The sequence below is a fragment of the Perognathus longimembris genome, chromosome 9, assembly GCF_023159225.1.
Source record: "Perognathus longimembris pacificus isolate PPM17 chromosome 9, ASM2315922v1, whole genome shotgun sequence".
Taxonomy (NCBI): Eukaryota; Metazoa; Chordata; class Mammalia; order Rodentia; family Heteromyidae; genus Perognathus; species Perognathus longimembris.
This window is the reverse complement of record NC_063169.1, coordinates 57,523,964-57,550,452: the sequence shown is the minus strand read 5'-3', so window position 1 is coordinate 57,550,452 and position 26,489 is coordinate 57,523,964. Positions and strand designations below refer to the sequence as shown.

Below are 26,489 nucleotides of genomic sequence, written 5' to 3'. Positions count from 1 at the left end.
GGAAGATAACAAGTATGACAAAAAATGTAGGGAAGGGAACGGGAATATCAAAATTGAGAGACAAAGGATAAAAAGGCAAATGACTCCAAAAGCAATATTTACAAAACCATTTGGTATAAACCAACTGTACAACTCATGGGGCAGGTGGGGGGGAGAGAAGGGGGGAGGGAAAGGGGGAAAATGAGGGAGGAGGTAACAAATTGTACAAGAAATGTACCCACTGCCTTACATATGAAACTGTAACCACTCTGTATATCACTTTGACAATAAATAAGTAATTATTCAGAAAAAATGATAGACAACGATGGATGTGATACATATATGTGCGATGACACGTACTCTTCAGCAGGGACGTATGCACATAGGTACTTCATTGATTTCTTTGTGTTTAGCACTAAGTGGGCCTAGTTGCAGTAACAGCCTGATAGCATTAAAACATGCCTAGAAAATTTAAAAAAAAAAAAAAAGAAAAAAAGAAATGTACTCACTACCTTATTATGTACCTGTCACCCCTCTGTACACCACCTTGACAATAAAAGTAAATTTTTAAAAAAGAAAAAGAAAGTCACTCTCCCAGACCACCTCTAGCTCTGGTTCAGGATTAAAAATAAATGAAGTAGAAGTTAGTGGCTGAAATGGAATGGAACTACACACAGAAGAAATGTCTCAGAGAAAGCATTTCAAAAGAAACCCTGACTGCACATTCTTACAGAAATCAGATTATATAACACACACATTCCTCCGTGATTGACCTGGAAGCTGAGGAGGTCTTTAAGGCTTCTAGTTTAAACTCCTCCTCGACATGGGATTCCTTGATGTGCCTGTCTATAATAGGCAAGGCCAAGGGCAACTGGTCTTATTTCTTGCCAACCAATTCCTAGGAAAAACAGTTGGTAGATGTAGCATCATCTCATTGGTTCTAGTGCTTTCAGAAAGAATCTGTCATCACTTCCATGTGACCATTCTTCCTATCAGTCGGTACCTTATCCCTACTAATTTTATGACACCACATTAACAGCCATTTTTCTAAATCAAGATTATTATTACATAAGGTTTTTATTTTAAACAAAACAAAATAATGTACAAAAGCAAAAATATTTTGACTGATACCCAGGAATTGAGTCCATAGTTGCCACCAGTCCCAAGGGTATAAAACCAAATTTGCCATAGATAGACATATTATTCAGCAAGAGCCATTGCAATCCCAATCCACCCGATTTAGATAACCTGGTCTTATTCCATGTTTAAGCAATCAACTTTGTAACTCCTTATGTAATGTTTCATGTTTAACTTCATCAGATTCAAATCATCCAATATTACATGAAGAAAACTATCTGGAAAGATACTTTAAAAACTGTATATAACTGTCTAGGTTTTATTTGTTCAATCAAACTAGCTTTTAAAATCTGATGTCTGGAAAAGGAAAATGGCCCTGGGACTCAAAATGGCACCTTGCTTTACATTGTAATTTGAAACACCTGATTGAAATGGACATACACATGTACACTTAACTATCATCTAAAAATAGTTTGCATAGAGTTTTTCTCTTATTTTTTTAGATGCAATTAGTGATCTGAAATGTACATGAACCCTAAGTTGACATAAAATATGCATGTCTGTAAAAGGGTCATTTTTCTGGATATTTGAAAACCTTTTGATTGAGAACAAAAATATAGATACAATATATTCAACATTAGGTGAAGATATAATTGATACATCACCTACATGATATAAATATAACTGACACTCAGTTATAATCACATAGTCTAGGAGTAAAATGAACCCACCAGCAAATAAAAAATGTGTAAGCTCCCTTCTTGCCAATCATCTGCCTTCTAGAAGAACCATGTTATCTTCTGGACTAGAAAGTACCCAGCTGGAGATAGATTGTATTCTTACAATTATTTCCACTGATATATCAGAACAACACTGAGCCTTGAAGCAATCTGCTGATATCACTGATTTTGAGGAGAGAAGGGAGGCTCTTCCTTCAGTGCTCATGAGGAAGGCGATCTGTGTGGAAACAGGCTTCTAGTTGCTTAGGAATTCATTGGCTTGTGCCCTTCTCTATTTGAATCCATAACCCTCTGCCTGCTTGAGATATTATCACTGGTTTTTCATATTCGTGGAGTACTTGCAACACCTTCCAGATCATTATCAATAACGGAAAGAACCAGATAACAAGTGACTCACAGAAAAACAAAAGGCATACACTTCAGGTCTCTCTGCTCATTTCTTAATGTGTTAAAAAAAATCAAAATGTCAATAGGTTAATTTTCAAATTACTACACTAGTATATGCACATTGGATCAACAAAAAATTCAAAGTTCCATTGTCTTCTCCCTTCTCATCTTAAATCTGCTCCTAAAATAGTTTGTGATACATGTTATGTTGTGTTTATCCAATCTTATATAAACATATATTCCTAATAAATCCCAGTTTTGTAAGATATCCTGAAATAATTTTATATTATCCAGCAATTTGTTTTTCAATTAAGCACTATTATCAAGGATAGCATCCTAAACCAATTATACAGAAGATTACTTTTGTTTTAAAGGGCTATAATACATTATTATGGTATGAATGCAAAGTAATTTAGATAACTATTCTTCTTGGTTGGTGAACACACAGTCTTTTGCAATTGTGTGTAATTATAATGCTACAGTTAAGCTGATATATACATACATACATACATGCATGCATCTTACATTTTTAATTTTCATAGAATAGATGCTTACACAAAGGAATAATGTGCTCAACAAAGAGCACATGCTTAGTTTTTCAAACATGTTCCCCAATTACTCTTCTGAAAGAAGTTGATGTAATCAACCTTTTAAAATAGTGTGAAGCTAGTGGGTAAAAATACTTTGCTGCTTTAACTTGTATTTCTGTGGGATCAACTAAAATCTCCAATTTTTTATGTAGTGCTTATTAAAAGATATGCTTATCATTTATCAAGAGATAAGAATTGTCTTTCTACATTAGTTTTAAAAATCCCAAAGGGCACAAAACATTAGATTATTTGCTTTCTAAATGTTCCATGAAATTATAATGTTAATCTTTCTACTAGGACATGATAGTGAAATTCTGTTAAATGAATTAATGAATTGTCAGAATTAACCTACAGGAGTCTAACTGAAGTAGGTGCCTTCTAGGTAGGTGAAATATGTCAATCTTAGTAGTTGCCTATGATCATTTAGGGAATAGCAGTTTGAAGCCAGCATAGGCAGAAAGCTAGCAAGACTCCACCTCAACTGAGGGTTGCTGGGATGTAGGCTGGGGTAATGCATGCCTGGGATCCTACTTAGACTGGAGGCAAAAGTAAAAAGATCATAGTCTGAGTCCTGATCTCGCCAGCAGTATGTAAGATCCTATCTGAAAAGTAACAAAAGTAGAAATTGCTGAGGGTCTTGTTGAGATGGCAAAACACTTCCCCAGCAACTGTGATGCTTTGAGTTGAAACCCCAGTGCCACCACGATGTAAAAAGAGAAAAGCTGTTTGTCAGCCTGTCAGTCTAGCTATCACAGTCAAATGGGCAAAACCATTAGCACTGAAATAGCTACCAAATTCTGTACAGATTATCATAGGATAGTCGAACTAGTGGGAAAGATGGAGAGGAAAGTAGATGTGAGATTGGAAGGTGGGAAGCAAAATTCATTTTATGTGTATGAAGTGTAAAGTCCACTACAGACACAAGGATCAGCAGCTAGGGAAAAGACTGAGACTGAACAATATGGATTTAGGAGACCACGGTATTAAGAGGCCATGAAAAGCCCCAGAACGGACAGTATGGAGATCTCCTATAGATGTGAAATCAAAAGTTTCAAATGTAGATAAAGAATATAGAGATACAGCATTACAGTGAAGCACTTTTGATTTAAAAATAACATGAAACTTCATGCCACCAGCACAACTCTGTTCATCGCAGCACAACTGTCATCGCTAAAATATGGAACCAACCCAAATGCCCCTCGGTAGATGAATGAATCAAGAAAATGTGGTACATATACACAATGGAATTCTATGCCTCTATCAGAAAGAACAACACGGCCCCATTCATAAGGAAATGGAAGGACTTGGAAAAAAATCATACTAAGTGAAGCGAGCCAGACACAAAGAAACATAGACTCTGTGGCTTCCCTCATCGGGAACAATTAGTACATGTCTAGGATACTCCTAGAAGAAGATCACAATAGCTCAATAGCTATGTACATATGAACACACAAGATGATGCTAAGCAAAATGAACTTCAAGTTAGGGAAACAAGTGATTTAACATTGTTGTTATTTTCATGTGAAATTGTGCCTTTTTCTTTTGTCTTTCTTCCCCATGGTTTTATCCCTGATATCAGTAACTGATTTTGATACCCTGGATATTGTATATACATGTACTGGAACTAAGGAAGTGGAATATCAAAATGGAGAGACAAAGGATAAAAGACAAACCAATGCAACGGCAATACTTACAAAACTATACTCAGTAAACCAACTGTACAACTCATGGGGGTGAGGGAAATGGGAAGTGGGGATGAAGGAGGAGATAACAAATTGGATAAGAAATGTGCTCACTGCCTTACATATGAAACTGTAACCTCTCTATACATCACTTTGACAATAAAGAAATAAATAAATTTAAAAAAATGATAATACAAAAGAGCGTGATACTAAAGTTGTAATATGCATTATTTTAAATAGTTTGTGACTCCATTTTAAGAAACTCCTGGTGCAGTCCTGCAGCACTTTGGAGGCTGAGGCAGGAGGATGGTGAGAGAGGCCAGATAGAACTACATGGTCAGGCTATCTTAAAAGAACAAAGAGAACTCCATTGCTGAGTTAATATATAAGTATTTTATGTAAAAAATGCCCACAGGAACCTCCATAATGGGAGCATTCGGTTATCTGTGTGAGAGGGTCACATTTTAAGTGAGTCATGGGTAGAAATCTATCTGTACGCAACATTTGACCTCATGAGTGAACACAAGGAACTATGTGTCACAAAGCTTTATTTGATGCACATAGTGAATTGGGCAACAAAAGCCATTTTTAACAAGAAAGCAAATCCTGGCTGAGCAATTAACTGAAGGAATTTTAGTTGTGATATATCCATACATTGATAAGAGGCACTGAAACTCCTCTGAACAACTATTTTAAAGATATTTTTTAAATATATACATTATTTAACAATAACAACAAAAAAAGAATTTCACTTCTAACGCATGCCCCAGAAACGGCCTCTGCCTCACATTCTGCGGCCTGGGGGCTTTTCTTGCCTCACTTCAGGCCCAGCTTGGCTGACTCCTTTTAAGCATGTCTTTCATTTATTCTGAAGCCTAAAGCTCAGGAATGTGCGTATATCCATTGAAATGTTGACATCTAAAATACAAAGTCCCAATTTGAAGTTGGTTTGAAGAAACCTTGAAATTTTGCAAATGCATCATTCCACACAAAAGAAAGAAAACAGACTTCAACTGCTTTTGATCTCAAAATTCATCTTATTATCAGAGCACTGGCTCCTGGCTGAGGACCACTTTGGAGGTTAAGAAATAGTTCCGTACTGTCCGTTATAAAAATTCCATCAATGCCTCGTTCTGAAATTTCCTTACCATTGTCTTTCTTCTTCTGGCAATAACTTGGGAACAGAAAAACTGAATTTAGAATGATATTCTAACAAATGTGCACAAAAATTCACCCAAAGATCACTTTTCTTTGAAAACCTTTCAACAAGTGCCAGGGGTTTCCCAAGCTCCTAAGCTACACTTAAAATATTTAGTGGCCTGGGGAAAAATCATTTAAATTTAAATACAAAGAAGACAGAAGACTTCTTGGTCTATGAGTATACAATGTTAGCAGCTAAACTATTTCAAGGACCCCTTAAATGGATTACTGTGAATGTATAGCCCTACTGCAAAGATAGAATCCAATCTTCATTTAATTTGATTTTTTGTTAGCTAACATTTCAAACTGATTCCAACAAGAAAAAAGTAATACATTGAGTACAGTAGGAGAAAATAAAGAGTAAAAAGAGTGGACTTAAGAGAAATTCCATTTTCTCAAGTGACAAAGCCAAATGAAGTGAGAGTTTCCTTTTCAACATTATTCACATTCCTCAGTCTCATTGGCTTTTTGTATGGCTAGTTGTTTATAACAAACTTGCTTTTCAGCTGCCTAAGAAGCATATTAGGATGATAAGGAAAAAAAATGCCATTATGAAATATAGATATTTTTATCCCTTAAATGCTATTATTTATGTCAGTGTCTTCACACTAGGTAAACCAAATGACTACAGTCTTAATAAAAAAAGGTCCAATTTCAGATTCCTCTTTTATATTGCAACATACTAATGGAATCAGCATGAATGACAGCGAAGTCTCTAGTTCCATAAATAACTGCATGAAAACTTGGAAAGAGAACTAAGTGTTGTATATTTATTCAACGACAGGAGAAACAGCTGGAGGTTCTTCATGTCACTTATGTAGTTATCTCATCACTCAATATGGACTAACTAAACAAAGAAAAATGGGTAGCAAGGCGGCAGAGATTAAAGAAATAAACGTACTAGAAAACCAAACAATGCTCAAAGTAATAGGATTCACACAGAATCGAGGCAGGATCAAGACCCAAGACTAAAACCCAGAAGGGTAGAAATGGCAACAACAAAAGGTAAGATCAATAGGTAGTATACTCGTACTGAAGACAATGGCATCAGTGTGAAATTCAGAGTTTGAGAGTCTCTTACCTGAATGAGGAGCACAAATGATACTCAAACCAAACAAGATTAGGAGGGGGATTGGCTTCCATTTCCAATGGCAGTTCCACATTCGACCTGAGTCAAACATCCTGCAATGGAAGACAGGCACAGTCAGGACCCACAACACCAGGTAATCGCAATGACTAATTACACCAAGTGTAGCCTCCACGGGGAATGGAAGATAGAAACATTCTTCAGCTGTGCTTCCAAATAAAAAGGAACTTTTGTTGTTGTTCCATACTGTGGATGGAAGCCAGAGCCTGGTGAATGCTCGGCGTGCACTCAACCACTGAGCTACATCCCAAGAAGGAACTAAAAAGATAACCAGGACCTAAACATCCCCTTCAAGCTAATACACACAAAAAATAATCCATACATTCTTTTTGTCACATGGTTGTACCTTCCTTACCAGAGTATACGTATCTGGTGATTTCTGTATAAAGAAGGGTAAATACTCAGACAAGTATAGAAAAAAAATCATTTATATGAGAAAGGAAAATGACTTCATTTTTCACTCTCTACCTCAGTAGACACATCATCTGAATTGCATAAAGGTGTTTCAATCTATCTCTATGACTTAAGTATCTGCTGTTTGGCTTGGCAAACAGGAAACCTGAAATAAAATTTCCAAGTTGTTTTCTTTGCCTAAAGTGAAACATTAACGCAGTAGCACTCCCAAAATATTGAGCTCTTATGTGGGTGCTAATGGCTCACACCTGTAATCCTAGCTGCTCAGGAGGCTGAGATCTGAGGATCACAGTTTGAAGCCAGCATCAGCAGGAAAGTCCGTGAGATTCTTATCTTCAATTAATCACAGAAAAAGTTGGAAGTGGTGCTGTGCTCAACTGGTAGAGTGCTAGCCTTGGGCAAAAAGTAGCTTAGGGACAGCACCGAGGTCCAGAGTTCAAGGCCCAAGACAGGAAAAAGAAAAGAAAAGATTTCTTTAAATGGCTAGTAAAGACCAAGAACTAGAGATATAGGTAAATAGTGTTTGATGGTGAGATTATATTTCAGCAAGTCTCCAATAATAATACTTCAGTAAAAAGGTCTCATCTTCAAACTTAAATGTACATTGAATAAAGATCAAAAAAGGAACATTTATATTATTACTGCTCAAGCAGTATAGTACTTAGTAACCCTTGTATGGCACATTTTGTTGAGTGAATCAGTATCATGAAGGGACAAATTGGGGGAGGGGCAGCTAATATAAAAGCAAATCCTCAAAGGAGACCACAGAGGAACTGGCAAGCAGGAGAAACTTGAGGCAGGAAGGCAGCGAAGGACCCATGAGAAATGTCCAGATTTTGAAATCCTCCAAAGAGTTAGTATGCTTGTAAGTGGCAATTGGGAATAATTGATTTCTGAAAGGAAGACCAACTTTAGAGCCACAATCATATCTCCTTTAAAGCCTGAAATCAGCTCTCCTTGTTACACTGTGTAATACTTTTCAAAAACCAAGCCAGATAGGAAGTAGAATGACCAAAGCAGACATCAAATGACTTCTGCATGTGCCTCAAGCCTGCAGTTTTGAATTTTGCTTTTACTGTACGCAGACCACTTCATAAAAAAGAGGAGAATCGGGCTGGGAACATGGCCTAGTGGCAAGAGTGCTTGCCTCCTACACATGAAGCTCTCGGTTCCATTCCCCAGCACCACATATATGGAAAATGGCCAGAAGGGGCGCTGTGGCTCAGGTGGCAGAGTGCTAGCCTTGAGCGGGAAGAAGCCAGGGATGGTGCTCAGGCGCTGAGCCCAAGGCCCAGGACTGGCAAAAAAAAAAAAAAAAAAAAGAGGAGAATTGTTAAGAGTCAGACAGCCCTGCCACTGCTACTTACAGGTTATGTATGCAACCCTCAGGAAATATACTCAATCATCTGTACCTCCTATTTGTAGCCTCTAAAATAATGATCAGTTACGTAGCTAGTACCTGGCAATGCTGAGATGATTACATAAGATAATGTCTTTTAAGAACAGTGCCTCACATTCAGGAAGTGTTCAATAAATATACTCTCCCATTAACTGTTACTGTCATCCGAAGCATTCCAAGTGCAGTCATTCTGTCAATTCAAAGGAAAGGGACAAATAAGAGTGGAAGATAGGCTTAGCCGCATCTGCCAACACCATCAATTGACTTTATGGACATTGTTGAGATCACTTGGGAACAAAATGAGATGGGTTATTCATGTCTGCTATGAATCTAGATGTCTTACGTAGTGTTGAAACCTCACATGTCACAGTTTTGAATTCACCACACCACAAGCTCCCCCAGTGGGCAGCTCTCCTTTCAAACACTCTAAACTAGGACAAGGTTAAGCATTGTTGAGAATTTTGGGGGGAGGGGTATGGAAGTCATGGTTCTGAACACTCATCCAAAATATGTGAAGCTGAAAGCAGCGACTGCTTACAGCAGCAAGTTTCAGTAAGTAATAATAATTAATAATAGTAATAATAATGAATGTTGACTCTGGGATGGCAAAGACTTGTTCTGCAGTCAACTGTGGTTTGGGGGAAGGCAGATACTTATAACCCTCAGGCTTTTGGCTCTGTTGTAAATAGAATTAACAACCCAGAAAAGACCAGAGATAACAGTTCACTGTATTTGCTAGGGGCTTTTTAAGAGTAAGCTATAAATTCTGTCACAGAGAAAGTTCACTCCTTTGGGAGAATGAGTCTATTTCCTACTGATGCAGGATGAATGAGGTGTTCCCCATTCATGCCAGGGATGAATGACTATGCTTCTAAAACAAAAGAACAATTACATATATTCAAAGAGGTTTAGAGAGCTGAACCATCCAAAGATGAATTCTAACCTCCAAATTTCACTGATGAGAAAAAATGAGGTATAGGTAAATAAGAAATCAACCAAGATTGGCTGCCTAAATTAAAGATAATAAAAATGATCATCTACACAGCTTCTTTATAGCACATGACAATTCTCCTTTACCATAGATGAATAATGTCCCTTTCTTAAGTCCATCTGTAGTCTAAACAGTGCTCAAGGAATCATGCCCCTTAGCTCAGATATGCACAATATGTTAATGTTACATGTCAGTTCAACTTCTCCCTTGCTATAAAAAGCTTTGACATTTATGGATTCCACATCCAACCCTAAAGTTGTTTTTACCAAAGCTGCTTGTAGTCCTATCCGACGATAGCTGCAAATGATGACCAAGTTTCGAGACTCTATCACTTTAGACAGAAGAAGAACCCAGGACAGGGTAAGCACTTCTAAACAAATGTAAACCATAAGACATGCCAACTTTCATCCACTTTACTGTTTACTGACGAACAGAAACAAATAAATTAAGAACAGAACAGAGGAAGGAAAGCATTCTGGGTCTTCTCAGGGGATCATTTAGCAAAGACACATCCTTGAGATTTAAACAACTTTCTCACAAGAGTGGAAAATCCCAAACAGGGTTACTAAGGTTCTAAATGGAAATTATAAAACACAGAACAGTCGTGTACCATCTTGATCGTGGCCTCAGAGTTCTGTTGGAGAGAATAGAGATGTTTTTAAGTAAAAGAGAGTCATAGACTTATATAATCTGAAAGGAATCTAAAAATTGCACAATAAGACCTGCCATGACACAGGTAAGGAAACTAAGATAATAAACTACTTGCCCAACATGACATCATCACTGGTGGCTGAGTCCCCAAATGCTTGTGTCACCTGGTGTGATTCTTCCTGAGAACAAAGTTCTTTCCACTAAAACCTGTTCTCCTTTTCAATTTGTATAGCTTATAAAATATGATCTTGATTCCTGATTCCTGAAGCTTTAGGCTATAACCTGTTCATAAGGATTGCTTCAAGTGTGATCCCTCAAAGACATGAGTTTATCCAAATGTGTCACTGAACTAGCCTTAAAAACCTTCATCTCCCATCTCTCCACTCCTAACAAGGTCAATTTTAGAGAAAAACAGTGGGAAAATTTTGAAGTTAGAAAACAGAAGAGGAACTTAACCTTATTAATACTAATAATCAGAATAGACTGCTATAACTCTATCCTAGCTGTGTTTCTATGGCAAATCTTTGCAGAATAGGATTTAGGAGTGGCAGCAAGAGTATTTTAATTCTTCTACAGAAAAAAGAAGAGTAATTTAGTTCATTCAAGTCATAATAGTATTTCTTCTCCTAGTTAAAGATCATGTTCCTGAGCTTAAGCAATGCATAAAAAGCAAAAGTGCAATTCTTTTACTCAAGTTAAATCTTTTATTAAGTTAGGTTTACCTCCACCCCAGAAAGGTTGACTTGGTTTTTTAAATAATCACAAATTTTTAAAGCTTATTTAAACATTAATGTATAATTGGCTAGTACCCTAAAGTCAAACTAAGAATTATACACACAAACACACAAATGCATTCATCTAAAACTTGAGAAACAGGACTGTATCGATATTCTGGTTTTGGGTTTGTACTATAGTTTTTCAAAAGGTTTCCAATAAAGGTATGAATAAGGAATGGGATCTTTCTGTATTTTCTTATGTTTACAACGGTACAAATGTAAAGACTGAATCCCTGGCATACACAACATATTCCCAGCTGATTCAGAAAAAAAAAAATTACCTTTCTGGGTAGTGGATGGGAGGTGGGGGTGGAGATTGGATAAAACAAATAGGTGCGCCTGTACAAAGGGTAGATACTGATGTTCTTTGTATGGCTTTCACTCATTCAGCTCTCTTGTAGGTTCACGATTATTTCTAGAAAAGTTAAATACACAGTTCACACTGTGAACTGTTTTATTCACAGTGTGAATTTGTCTAGTCACACTGTGAATTCCATGGCGGTCACCACTGCTGAGTCTTCTAGCTTGGAATCATAGCCACTATGATAGAAGAACTAGTGTTGAGTTTGGATTTCCTTTATTTGGGTTGGCATGTTGAAATCAATTGTAGGGTTTTCTCTTACAATACAAATATTTTTTCTTCCAGATTTGTGACTTTTTAACCAATTATATCCTAAATACTTTATCATACTCAGTTTTCCAGAAGTTAATCTTGAATGAGTTTTAAAAAGCAATTAAAGAATTCCATTCTGAGTAATGCTCATAAAGAAAAGTAAGATGGTATTCAGGTGACCCGGCTCAAACTTTACTGAAATTTTGGGTTGCATCGGACCCATTCTTTAAATGTTATTGCCCAGCCAACCAGTATCTAAAGTAGATAATGCACTGATGTCATCCCATTAGAAGTGAATTGGAAAGATATGCTTGTGTGCCCATCTATACCCCACACATGAAACAGTCTTTTTTTTTCTGCTGAGTCTAAACTTTAGCCTCTAGAAACTTTTAATCATCTCATCAGAAAAGCAAACTCTGCTTGATAGATGGGCAGTTAGAAAAATAGTCAGGTTTAGAGAAGTTGTTGTCCATTTATTTTAAATATGTAAAGTGAATCTCTCTCCAATCATTATTTCCAGAGATGAGAGTGACGTGTCCATCAAGACAGTAAAACTACAAGCTTCTAATATTTCCCATAAGCCAACAGACAATAGCCTCATTCACCATTCACACTGGAAAAGCACAATGTCATGTAATTTATATAAGCCATAAATGGAACAGTAGCTTCATGCAGCTTCAGACCAATTAATGCAACTCTTGCTTAAGCCTATTAAATTTCTTAGGGCATGAAAAATATGCAGTCACTACAATTCCTAAATGTATTTTAAAATCTCAGAACTTAAGTGTAACAACAACAGATAGGTAGAAATTACACTTTAAAAGTTGGTGGGTTTGGATGTATTAAAATTAATGTAGAGTACAGAGTTTACGTTCTCTGTTGCAAGACTTGATCAACAGCATAGGAGAAATATGTAACTTGAACATGTGGCCTTATTTCCATGAATTCTTATTTAAAATGCCAATATCAAAAAGTATCAGAACATCTTAAACTATTCAAATGAATTATAAATAACAAAATGAAAAAGTTGTTAGACAGGAATGGAAAAGGTTCTGGTCAAAACATCTCAATTAAAGAAATTTTGAAGCCTGATATGATTGACTCTTTATGCTATAATCCCAGTAAAGATGTGATTATTTAATCACATGGAATTTCAAATAGATTGTATAACATAACTGTATTATCATGATTTTAAAAACATTATCTGTTTCACATGCTTTATCTTAAAACCCTGGCTTTTTTTTTTTTTAAGTAAAATGCACTTTTCACACTGGATCTCAAATTAAAAGACAGCCAAATAAGTTATCTGCTTTCAAAAACCTAAGAATCATTTTCAGGAAAAATTGAAGTTGAAAGCAAACTCATTCCTTGAAAATATGTTGCCTCTATATGAGAACAAGTCTTACATTAAACTATTGGCTTCATCCCAAAATAAATTCTTTCATGTTATACCTTGCCAGTTCCACTGGCAGAAATAAAGCGTTGAGATTCACAGGTGTAGGATTTACATCACAGGCAATTTTCACAGAAATAACTGGTTCCTTTCTAATTACACTGCACACTGCCCAGACAGAGTTGCAGAATGCTAGGCTTGCAAGCCAGGTTCTTCTCCTCCACTTTAAAACTGTGTGTTGGGAGGAAGGAAGAAGGACAGTGCAGGGAAGGGAAAAAGAGAACTGAAGGGATAGGTCTTTCCCCCACTGTATGAAATCTGAAAAAGGAAAGAAATTCCAGTGGGAATAAGGACCCAGTGTGTTGGGGGTGGAGGGGCCCTATCAATCTCTAGAAACTCTTGTCCATTCCTCAGTAAAAGTAGGTACTATGTCTATGAAGGTCTACTCAAGAATAAATAAAATTCCAGGAGGAAAATTACATCGTGCAAGAAAAAGTAACTACTCAGTGAGCCACAAACAACAACAACAAGCTTGCTTCTCTGAGAGCAGTCTTTTTTTAAAAAAAAAAATCCATTCTGGAAGACTAGGTAGTGCTCAGCTCCCCTTTCTGGAGGTAGGGGTAATGTCCCCCTCCCCTCCGCCCCCAACCCTCACTACTTGGATAAAATCCCATAGAACCAAACCCTTGCACTTTTCTCTAATCATTTAATTCCTCCCAGACTTAAAATTACTAGAGCAAGTCCCCTCTCACCTTAAAGGACATCATCCTTAATTTTCATTTAAGCTACGAAGAACCCCAAAGAACATTTTCTGTACTCTTAATTTTAAAAGAAAAAAAATATTACAACATCATTTAAATACCACTCCCTCCTCCCCACCAAAAAAAAAAAAAAAAAAAAAAAAAAAAGATCCAACGACAACTTCTACAGGCAATGGTAACAATGTGTGAAGTCAACACTTTCCAGGCGTACCAGTACCTTCCAAGGCCCCAGGTGCTGATCCAGGAGAGCGCTGGCTTGGCAGGGCAGGAGCTAGCAGCGCTGCCAGTTACTCCTTGCTTAATCGGAATCAAAAACACGTTTTCCCCATTCTTGAAGCCCTGCCCTTTTCCACGCTTTACACCGCCCCAATGTGAGGTCTACGGCTAGGTGTGTGTGTGTGTGTGTGTGTGTGTGTGTGTGTGTGTGTGTGTGTGTGTGTGTGTGTGTGTGTGTGTGTGTGTGTGTGTGTGTGTGTGTGATGTGTGGGGGGGGCGGGTGGGGAGGGGGGGGATGATAAACAGGAAAGAAAGCCACTGCCACATCGATGTCACCGCTCCCTTAGGCAATGCTCGCTTCCCAGCGCCTGGGGGGACAGACTGAAGCAAACCGGTTTATTCTGTCCCAGCAGTTGGCCTTGTGGGGGGAAGGGGGAGAGGGGGCCAGACGGGTGGGAGGTGGGTGTGGGGGGTGGGAGGGGGGGGTGAGCCGGAATTTTCGGAGCCCAGAGGTGAGACTTACATGCTGGCATTACTGCGCGGAGGTCCCCCAGAGGCCGCAAGGTCATCGCCACCCCGGGGCGCGCTCTGCTCGCCCCAGCTCCGCACCCGGCACTTGGCGCCCTTTCTGGAGAGTTCGCCGGGCTTCTTTCCAGGCAGCGCAAGGTGAACCCCCCGGCCCCCCGGTGAAGTTCAAGTGCGGATCCTGTGCGCCCACAGGCGGACGGACGGCGGGCTCCCCTTTTCCGAGAAGTTTGGAAGAGTTAGGGTGAAAGGCGGCGGCGGCCGGGTGAGCCCGGGCGGGCAGTTGGAGGGGTGCGATCGCAGGTCCTCGCTCCCCGAGGGCGCCAGGCGAGCCCGGGGTCCCCTCTTTGAGACTTCGGGCTCCCCCACCCCGAGGGTCCCGGTTGCTCTCCCCCTGGCTGGTGCGATCCGCCCGCGCTTCCTGCGCCGCGCCCCGCCGGTCGCTGGGGTCTCAGGTGCCGCTGCCCCTGCGACGGAGCGGGGCGTCTGGCCGGGCTCCGCGCGCCCTCGGGTGGCCCCGGTCTCGGCCGGTCTGCGGCGGGGGCTGTCCCGGAGGCGCGGCTGCCCCACCCAGGAGGGCAGAAAGGGAGAAGTCCCCCCCGCGGGGCGGGACGGGCGCTCCGGGGCGCGGGCAGCGGGGGCGGCGGGGGTGGGAGGTTGGCAGCCAACCCGAAGCTGCTCCCGGGAGGCAAGGGCCACGAGGCCGACCCGACAGCCAGCACAGGGAACCCCGGGGGCCCCCGAACGAAGGAAAAGAGAACCCGGAACGCAGGCGCTCCTGTGGGCATCTCCCAACCAGCCCCGTCTCCGTGCCCGGGCCATCGCCGGGGTCCACTGGCCCTGTCTTTCCTCCCTCCACTTCACTGCGTCTCTCCTGTCTTCCTTTCTCATGTAAACATAACAAAATAGCTTTTCAGAGAAGACATTAGCAGGGTGTTGGGAAGATAGTCATACTGTTGTTGTGGTGGTTTTTTTGTTTGTTTGTTTTTGTTTTGAGTGACATTGATTTGCCAGTGCAAACCCAGCTATTTCTTGGGGAAGACCATTGCGCGTTCCACAAGTTCCTGCAAGGGACATGGACGCACCCCTCGAGAGCCTCCTCCTCCAAGAGGGTCTCCTCCCATTGTGTGTTCACGACACACACATGTCACAACTGTAGGCATGTCCAGGGGCTGGAGAACACACTCTGTGCACACGCATGCCCAGGTCAGCCTCAGAAATGCCCTAAAAGTTGTCTCACCTGTGTTGGTGGTGCTAGACAAAGGTTGGGGGAGAAGAACAAAGGCAACAGAGCAGGACTTGAGTGGAGAAGCAAAACCAAGCTGGAAGCTCACGCCTGGAATCCTAGCTACTCAGCAGGTTGAAATCTGAGGCTCGCCATTGGAAGCCAACGTAAGCAGGAAAACTATTCAGGAAATGGCTGACGAGACTCTATGGCTCAAGTAGTAGAGCTCTCACCTTGAGCACAAATAGGCTCAGAGACAGCGCCCATGCAGTGAGTTCAAGCCCCAGGTTCGCCAAAAACTTAAAAAACAACAACAACAACACACACACACACACACACACACACAAAAAAAAAAAAAAAACAAGTTGGAATACTGCCACCAAACTAATAGGCTTGGCCAGTCCAGTTCTCGTGACTTTATTGGTATTTATTTTCATGAAGATCTATTAGAGACTGTTGCATTTGGAAAACATTCATATTACACGCGAAGAAGAGACCCAGAGACCCAATCGGGGTGCACAATCTTTTCTCTGCCAAGCGCAATTTGGGTATTTATAGAATAATTATGGGCAATACAACATCATCGATACAGACCGGAACTGTGGGGGTGTCTAGTCACGTGTCATTTGATTGGGGGCCTTGCCTGAAGCTCCCGATCCTTCAGAGGTCTACAGGCTAAATTTAGCTCTGTCTCTGATACATCGGATTACCCCAAGGAAATTGCATAACGTCCCACTCATAAACATTTTTGAGCAACATGACTACACAGTTGTCTAGAACATGGATCTGGGTGCCGTTTAGCTCAGTGTCTCTCATAGGAAAGCACTTCAAGCTGTGGTCTTCTCGTAAGGCTGGAGTGGAGAAAGATCTGCTTGCTAGCTCTTCCATGCAGTTCTCTGCTAGAAGTAATCCTGAACCTAAGGGCAGACAAGGAAGTAGGATTCTTAAGGCAGAGAGATCATGGGGATGTGGGGAGGTATAGGGAGTTTTAGTTCAAGGTATTGGCTCTCACGATTATGGAGGGGTGAGTCCAGGGTTCGCAAGCAAACTAGAGACAGAGGAATTACATTCAATGTCTGGCGGCAGTCTCTGGGCAGTATTCCTTCTTGGCTGGGGGAGGTCAGTCTTTGTTCTCTGAGGTCTTAAGTGATTAGAAGAGCCTTGCCTGCATTATCAAAGAAAAACTGCTTCAGAATCCACTGATTTTTAGTTACTACGAAGATTATTTTTTAATTTGGATTCATTTTTAATCAAGTTGCATGTCTGTGGGGTGCGATTTAATATTTTGATATCTGTAGAGAATGTGAGATAATAAAAATAAAGCTAAAGGACATACCAATTTTCTCACATTTGGAGTTTTCTGTGGTAGGTTGTGGAAATTTACTTCGATAGTAATTTTGGAAGACACACCACATTATTATTAACTATACTCACCTGAATGTGCAAAACATCTCCCTCTGAATTGAAATTTGATACCCTGTGATTAATATTTCCCACCTCCACCAACCCCAGGCTCTGATAACCCACCATGTCATTCTACCATCCACTACTTGACTGTTTAATATTCCAAGTGTGAGATCATGTACTATTCTTCCTTTGATCATCGCAGGATGGATGGATAAAGAAAATGTAGTATGCATGCTCAGAGGAATGCCTAAGAAGGAAATGCTGTCATTGTGACCACAAAGATAAAGCTGGAGGGCATTATGAAAAGTCAATTGATTTAAATATTAATCTCATATGCAATGATGCAATGTATCGCCACAGGAGCATGAATGTGAATGATATATGAACAATCTGTGAGGGATTGGGATAGATGGGTGGGACGAGAATGATGGAAGAATGACACATTGAATCAAAACCCTTCCTTCATACAACTGAAGATAATTTTAAAAATTAAAACCATAAAAATCAAAAATGTCTGAGCAGTATAGGCAAACTAAAATGTAAAATGTAAAATTTACTATCACCTTGAGTAAAACCAGATAGAAGTGTAGTTATTTACATATGCTATTATGCAATAACACAACAAAAAATACGTTTGTAACTTATGCAGATACATCTAAATAACCTTATTAACTCCAGCTAAAATATTTCAGTGTGCTTATGAGCATCGTTGGTGAAGATGCTTGTCACATCTGTATATTTGGACGGTTATGTCCTTACACCAAGGACAAGTTTAAAAGATGAAATTTATAGTAAAAAGTACACAGTCTTCTAATAAAATAGACCTGAGTCAAAATTTGACCCTGAAATTTACCACTGTTGTGAACTCTGGCAATATGTTGTGTGTGTGTGTGAGTGTGTGTGTGTGTGTGTGTGTATGATTTGTACAATAAGTCTACCTAGTTGACAGATTCAGTGAGCTAAGGACATCAGCAGTTACTCTCTTCCCTGGAATTTGGAACTCTAGTTTGCCTCAGCCTGTCCCATATATCATATCATCCTAAAACTGAAAGTTCCAAGACCACATTCCTTCCTACACAGGAATCTTCTGACAACATTCCTGACAAATTAATGTTGGACATCCGTTTGCATCCGACGACATTGATGAACACTCAATGATGAGAGACTTCCTTTTTCTGTTGATTGAAGCAAACATTCATATCGTCAACTTCCATTCAGAATGAGGACATTCCAGACTTCCTTTATTAGTGTCCACTGCCCCAGTGACTTTAACCACTTATTGTCTAACTCCTTTCTACACCTCTTATTTTCCCTCCCTGACTTATATCCGTGCCACCATTAGCCTGCTCTACCACGACCTCAAGTGCATTCCACATCATCAGTATGGATCCATATCTCTCCTAGCTGGGTATTACTCTTGTGTAAATAAAAGTGAATGCTTTTTGGTCAGCCATATAAAATGTATACCGTAGAACATAATTATAATAAACTGGTCTTCTGCTGTGAGCAGAAGTGACTATAAGTTTTTTTCCATAATCAATGTGTTCAGTAAATGCATTTGAGCACATAACTAATTCAGCCCAATTGGAAATTCATTTTCATACATTATTTTTTTCTCTAGTCCTGTCTTTGCACCAGGTTTCTCACATCCTTCAGCAGGGAGGTAGAAGAAAGCTACTATTTGAGTTATATGCATCAGGAGATATCAGCCTGCCCAGTTCTGGTCATTGATCCATTCGTATGTCAGTGTGATCTTCCAAGCTCTCTCTTTTGACTCCCTGAAAACACTGTCGCATTCATCATCAGCTTCATCCACCCAAGCATTCTAACTCTCTTCAACTCTGCCTCTTCCCAGAGCCTCTGAAAGGTAGTGTACAGGATCTCTTGGAACCACTTAGCTCCAGACCTCATAAATTCCCTTCTTCTCCATCTCTTCTTCTTTCCCTTTTGTAACCTGACAAAGGAGAGAGTAACCTTAATTTCTCTGTGATACCTTAACACTTATCAGCACCACAAGTCCCCTCCAGTTCCTCAGTGCTTAAAATTATGAAAAACAAATACACATGCATGAATTCTTTCTGTTGTCTCCAGAAGCTAACACCAGCTAGAAGCTTGATAGGGAATTTAAACAGGGGTAGGCAGGGGGAGGGGGAGGGTCTTTTAGCTCTCAAAAACCATCATGCTCCACAAAAAATTTAAAATTTCTGCAAATAATGACTTATCCTATTTTGAAGATATAAAATTGAAGTTCGAAATAGTGAAGCCACTTTAACATTATCTGCAATCATAGGAAAGGCCTCTGGTCCCATATTAAAGTCTGAATGGCTTCCACAATTGTGCTTTTTTTTTCATGATTGTCTTTTCACACAATCTTTCAGAAACTTTTCTGTATTATTGTGTAGATTATCTACAACGTAGTCAATTTTACTTTGTTTCATTCAGTCCAATGTTTCCACTTGTAGGAATCAAATTGATATTTGATTTCACCACTAAGCTTGGAAATTGTTACATACATAAGTGATCATGCAATTTCCTATATTTGGGCCAAATAGCAATCTTGGTCTTGTGAAAAAGCAGAGAAGCTGCCTTCCTACAAATGCAGATGTGCTTAAAATCACTGTGGGGAGGGTACATTTCAACCACGAGTTAATCTGTCTTGCCTTGAGTTTTTTCAAATGACACCTCCAAATTATTTAGGTGATTATATAAATCAAGAAGCTCAGTTAGACTTTATATTCTCCTGATCTATTAATGTAAACATTCCAATTATCACCCAGAATGTGATGATGATAACATGACTGATGAGAACACTCCTGCCTGCAAACTTTGCCTTTCCTTACTCTTCAAGTACCTAAAAGGAATCCTGCGTTAGACTCTCCAACCAACGAATCTTCCTTCCTTACAGGAAAATCAAAACAAATTCTATAGTAATTTTAAGCTGGTCTGGTGTATGTTATACATTCAGTGATTGTGGTTTGGTGATAAATACAGGCTGCTATGAATGACAGGTCCTCTAATTTCTTCCATGTACTGAGTGTTCTTGAGTGTTCTATGAATTACATAAAAGACTAGTCATTGACAGACAGATAGGTAGGTACATGATAAATAGAAATAGATAGCAAAATGACTTATGTATACACAAAATTACTTATGTCAAAATAAATTATATGGTATTTAAATAATATAAATTATGTTATCTAATAATATAACCTATATCATTAGAAAATTAATTATATTATATTATGTTATATAATAACAAATAAATTATTATAGTATAAATTATATTTACATTTATAAAAATAAATTCTATTTATAATTACAAATTTTATTTATAGAATAAATTATGTACTGTTTATGTGGATCAAAATTGTGCAGATTGATACTAATATATCAATTAATATTATTATCGATATATATATACATATATATGTTGCACAATTTTTCCACACAGGACACTTCATTAAGCTAAGTATATATAAAATTTCTTTTATGTTTGTACAAACCCTAATGACACAAACATGTGTCCCGAAAGACACTAGGCACTGTGTCTACAACAGTGAACAAAAGTAAAGCCCATGAACTCAACGATTGTGTCTTCTACATGATATGAACCAGGCAGCATACAGTGAAGTAATTGTACAAATGGTGATGAGTTCCATGAGAAACAGAGCAAGAAAAGAGTACAGAAATATAGGGATGTCCCTTCCTATTTTCTACAGAGTGGTCAGGTGAAGTTTCTATGAAGTGTCATGGAAGAAAAGACTTGAACTAAATAGGTATTAGACCCAGAGGTAATGTGGAGATGCAAGTGTCAATGCTCTAAGGCATTATTGGCTTAGCCTGCATCCAAGAGCAAACAGAATAGATGAGTTAGGTTTGAGGGAGAAAGAAAGAAAGAAAGAATAGAGATAAGATAAGGTCTTTATGGGACATAGAGTAAGGATTGGATTTTATTCGGTGATAAATTAGTGAAGGGGATTGAAATACACCATTCCAAAATATATGACTCTGGCAGGAAGACAATTTTGAGCTAAAGGCACAACAGAACATAAATCTATTTGCCTTATAAGAGAACATTTCTTTTTGAGATGCCTTGTCTCTTCCTTTCCCCATGTCAGGAGAAGGAAAACATCCATTATCACTGGAGAGGGAAAAAAAAAAACCACAGCAAGATGGGCCTGTATAAATAATTTTTATTCCCATAATGTCCCCCAACCTATCCACTTTTCCACAATTTACTCTCCCTAGAAACTCAAATTTCTTTTCCCCTACTTGTCAATGCTGTACAGATTCATCGCTATTCATCTATTAAGATGGTACATAAACCCCAAATTCTATCCACATCTTTGAATTACTCATCTTTGATTTCTTATGTGTGTGTGTGCGCAATGTACAAATAAATAGTTCCTGGTGTGTTGTTTTTTTAATGTTAGTTTTTTAAAACTTATTTGACAGATCTGAGCTACTTAACCTAAGCGGGTAGAGAAGCTTCCCCTCCCCCCGCCATTTCCATACAGAATCCATGCAGACATGAGCACAATCTGACTTATATGGAAAATAGACACCAGAGAATTCAGAAGGGGGGGGAGGGGACAGGAGGCCTATATAGCAGGCTGTTGCATAAGCCAAGAACAAGATAACTATGGATGGTTTTAACAGAAATGGTAGATATGGAATTAGTGAGAAGTGATTTTGAGGAGCTTGACTGTTATTTGTGCATTGAATATGAGAGAAAACAAACAAGAGATACTCAGGATTTTCATGCATGCCCTGAGTGAATGAAGGGGCTAATAACAGAATTAGACAAGAGTTGGGAAGGAATAAATTTGGAAGCAAAAAAAAGAAAAAGTCTGTGATTTTTATCAACCATTCTAACAGATGCAACTACCACATTACCTGGAATTTACTTGCTGTTTGATAAAAGTTACTATCAATTGAATAAGCATAAGTTTTGTCTAAGTTTTGTCTATGGTCAAAGTCAAGCTTCCTGAATGATCTGTCTACAACATAAAATTTCATTGAGACTATTGATTTATTCCTAAGGAATACATTGGATTCACAGAGAACATTTGTGGCACTAGGAAATCTTTAGTAACAATAAAGGAGAAAATAAAAACTGGAGAGTATTCTGGCTGTGATAGTAGATTTTAGAAACAAGTAAACATACTCTGTCTAAAGGATGTAGAAAATGAAAATGCTTAGACAATGTTTATCTTGTTTCTTGTTCATTTATATAATCACATGTAATTCTCTGCCATTTATAAATAATACAGCTACAAGAATTGTTAAGACTGTCTACCAATAAAATAGTCTTCTTAATAATTTCATTCAAGGGTTGTTCTTCCATTTCCTTTAAGTGTGGCAATGAGTCTCTTTGGTAAATAGGGTCTGAGTATGATTGGAACAGAAACTGGTCATCTCCACCTGTTACAGGAACTGTTGATGTTCTAACTGGTAGAGGTTCCATCAGTGACTTCCAGAGGGTGAGTGACTGGTAGGTCTTCTAGTGCTCGGCAAGGGAAACCACACACATCACAAATAGGCTGCTGATGGTCCAAATCGCTAAGATACAGGTGTCCTTAAAATCAAGCTGATTTTAACTAAGACAATAATTTTTATGCAATGAATAATAACACACCACACATTCAGTCAAAATGATATTTAAATAATTTGATGCATCTATTTTATATTAGAAACCTTATTTTCTCATAATTTCAAAGGTATTGAATAATAGATGTATCACTCACTGAAATATGATAACATTCCTAAATCCAGGTAGAAAGAGAGAAGCTTGACCAGGACTAAATCACTGTTTTAGTATGTTTTTGATTTATTGAATTCATCCTATACATGTTTCTCTTTAGTTTCTTTTTAGTTTCAAAGTAGCTGTCTCAGAACCCAGGGATTTAGTAGAAAATTCAAAGTGTGTGTGTGTGTGTGTGTGTGTGTGTGTGTGACAGAGAGAGACAGACAGACGGACAGACAGACAGAAACAGATTAAAAACCCCATCTGAGAATGACAAACTTGAATTTCATCTAACTCTTTATGAAATTAATACAAATAACCTCAATGTCAAGGCTCTTGGTGCCAAATGTACTGTGAGAGAAAATTTTCTACATTTGGATAAAGAAGTTGGTGGGTTTCAAATGTTAGGTACACCTCCTCATTGTAAAGAACTTTATGCCATTTTATTCATAACCATGCAGCCAAACAAAGGATTTTTAGAGTTTTTTTTTTTTTTTTTTTTTTTTTTTTGCCAGTCCTGGGCCTTGGACTCTGGGCCTGAGCACTGTCCCTGGCTTCTTCCCGCTCAAGGCTAGCACTCTGCCGCTTGAGCCACAGCGCCGCTTCTGGCCGTTTTCTGTATATGTGGTGCTGGGGAATCGAACCTAGGGCCTCGTGTATCCGAGGCAGGCACTCTTGCCACTAGGCTATATCCCCAGCCCGATTTTTAGAGTTTTGATATACTGAAATGAATTTTAATTATTTCTTTTGGTAAGAAAATGTGATTTGAACTCAAGATCAATGAAACTGATTATGAGAATGGAGTGTGCTAATTTAGCTGGAGTATCTACTGTTAGCACCCCCAGAAGGTTGACACTGGGGTCACAAAAGGGAGTCAACTATTCTGAAATTTAGAGGAAGAATATGAAAACCAGAGGAGTATAGTTACCATGAGTATCTAAGGCAGGACAAAGATGTGTTTGAAGGGGAAGAGAAAGCCGAGTGCAGTTTCAGGCCACAGGAAAGGAGAACAGAGATGTAAGCCGGGTCACATTACTGGACTTCTCCGAAGTAAGAACACAGCATGGAATTTTTTTTTACGTTCTATGGACGTCAGTGGTTGGATGCTACATTGAAGATGGGCTGGAGAAAGCAAAAATGAAAGCAAGTTGTGATGACTGGTTTTAGGTATTAATTGAGCAGTTCTATAGGCTTCCAGGATATTTGATCAAATATTTATCTGCATGTTTCTATAAAGGTCTATTTTTCGATGAGATTGACGTTCACATCATTGGGTTTTGAGTAACGCAGACTGCCCTCTTTATGAAAGAACCTCATCCAATCAGTTGAGGACAGAGTATGGAGGAAAGAAAAGGAAGGAAGGTAGAGAAGGAAAGGGGAGGGACGAGGAGGGAAGGGGAGGGGAAAGGAAGGAGGGGCAGGGAGGGAGGGGAGGGAAAAGGGGAGGAGAGGAAAGGGATTGGACTTTTTGCTCCTACGAGTTTTTGGTTTTTTTTTTCAGGTTCTTAATGTAATGGGCAACAAGCAGCAAAGAATACTCCTAAGATCCACTTACTTTGCCATAAATATCTAAAGTACTAATTGCTGCAGTGTTTTATTTTTTTCTTATAAGGTTTCTAGTAATCCTAGAATTGAGATTTATATGAGGTGATGATCTGCGGGGGGGGGGGGGGTATAGACATGGGGAATTTTCTTGGTTTTGGTGGCCCTGTCCTCCCTCATGTCCGGAGGCTGGAATCCAGAACTGCTTTGATTCAACTTGTCAAGAGAATGTTCTCCATTTTCCTACCAGATGAAGAGTGGCTGCCTGGATTGTGTGTGTGTGTGTGTGTGTGTGTGTGTGTGTGTGTGTGTGTGTGTGTGTATGTGTGTGTGATAGTGGGATCTTTGGGCCTCTTCTCCTTTATAGAGATCTCTTGGCAGTTGCCTGCTTTACTCTTGTCATCACAGGAATTTTATATCTCTAGTTTCTGCTGCTTTCTGAATTGATGTGTACAATTCTGCTTTCTATTGGTAACTACCTTGGCATTTGGGTTGCCAGTTCAAATATTGACTTTCAGAGCTACAGATATTGCCAGGTGTCCTTAAAATGGAGTTGAATTAAAGAGAGACAAACAGACACAATCATGAAAAACAAATGATGCATTAAGTGTTTAAAATGACCTTTGAAGAAATGCAGACTATTTTGTAAGATTGAACATGGTTAGTGAATATTGATCAATTACTAGGAAAGTTTAAATTAAGCTAGTTCTAACTTAGTTAAAAAGTACAATTTAAATTTCAAAGGTTGCAAAACCTTTAGAAACTAATTGAATTTATACTCACATAATGCCCTTACCATGCCACAGCTTTCAAATACCAGTCTCTTAATGGTACAATCATTTTCATACTCTTTATTTGGCTTGTTTTTATGCGGTAACCTTATCTTAGTCTATACATACATATCTATCTATCTATATCTATCTATCTATCATCTACTTATATATATGATGTAAAGATTGATGACAACCTATTTCTGGTACTAGATTTACAGCCAAAATCATGACATAATGCTTTATTATAATGCTAATATTATAATAATACCTTTTTGTTTTTAATAATGTCTTATTAAAATGATATTAATTAATTATAAAGTAAACAAGTCTTCTTTCAGTTTTTATTTGAGAAAACATCTACCAAAAAATTTCAGAAAATTGCTGAGTTCAAGAAACACCGACAAATATCACAAAAATATTTGATACATTAACATGTAAATAATTTACAAAATTCTCTGTTTATATAGAAAAAAGTTACCAGAGACCTAACTCTACATATATCCTCAGCGTCATTGAGTTCACAAAAGAAGATATTGACTTAAGATATAAAATCTGGGCTGGGAATATGGCTTAGCAGTAGAGTGCTTGCCTAGCATGCACGAAGCCCTGAGTTCGATTCCTCAGCACTACATAAACAGAAAAAGCTGGAAGTGGTGCTGTGGCTCAAGAGATAGAGTGCAAACCTTGAGCATAAAGAAGCCAGTGACAGTACTGAGGTCCTGAGTCCAAGCCCCAAGACTGGTTAAAAAAAAAAAAAAGATATAAAAACCCAATATTTTCCTTAGCAAAACAATGACTAGTCAATTCAACAATGTGGAAATTTATACAAATTATTTTTCAATTAAAGAGTCACATGTTAGGAATACTGAACATGTTTTTCTCAAAGTGTATGCAAGCTAAACTTCTAACTGGGTAAGTGATTTATAATTTGATATTTAATATACTATTGCCAAAATTTGTTGGTGTTCCCTTCCTAAATAGAAATTTTAATTATATCTTCTCTCTACTCTTCTGGGGGAGAAGCTTATTTTATTGTTACAATTGTCTGCCAGAGAAAAACAATTAAGAAACAGAGCAAAGCAGAATCCTCAGTCAAGAAATATGCTTGAAAATGAAATACACATATTACATTAGCAATTACTGTAGTTAGAAAAATTCATAAGAACCCACATTTGTTTAAATTGGTACACAAAGAATAACTATATATGAACTTTTGCCTTAGAATAGATATCTCCGAAAGTAAGAAATCAAGAGG

At 38.6% G+C, this 26,489-nt stretch overlaps 2 protein-coding genes across 6 annotated transcripts in view; both read right to left on the bottom strand.

Annotated features, from left to right (window-relative positions):
* Adgrg6 (adhesion G protein-coupled receptor G6) overlaps positions 1-15,022 on the bottom strand; it is a 122,128-nt gene extending 107,106 nt beyond the window's left edge. For 4 of the 5 annotated variants that reach the window (XM_048354198.1, XM_048354200.1, XM_048354201.1 and 1 more), the window contains exons 1-2: positions 14,540-15,022; positions 6,737-6,837 (exon numbers count right to left, since the gene is read on the bottom strand). In XM_048354198.1, coding sequence (XP_048210155.1) covers positions 6,737-6,837; positions 14,540-14,541 — 103 coding nt within the window. In that variant the 5' untranslated portion in view covers positions 14,542-15,022. Of the gene's footprint in view, positions 1-6,736; positions 6,838-14,017; positions 14,149-14,539 lie in introns of those variants that run through there. The other variant, XM_048354199.1, reaches the window with a different exon arrangement.
* On the bottom strand, positions 14,710-15,363 carry LOC125357596 (predicted GPI-anchored protein 58). The gene has a single exon (XM_048354548.1). The coding sequence runs from the start codon at positions 15,361-15,363 to the stop codon at positions 14,710-14,712; it is 654 nt and encodes a 217-aa protein (XP_048210505.1).
* Positions 15,364-26,489: the final 11,126 nt, after the last annotated feature.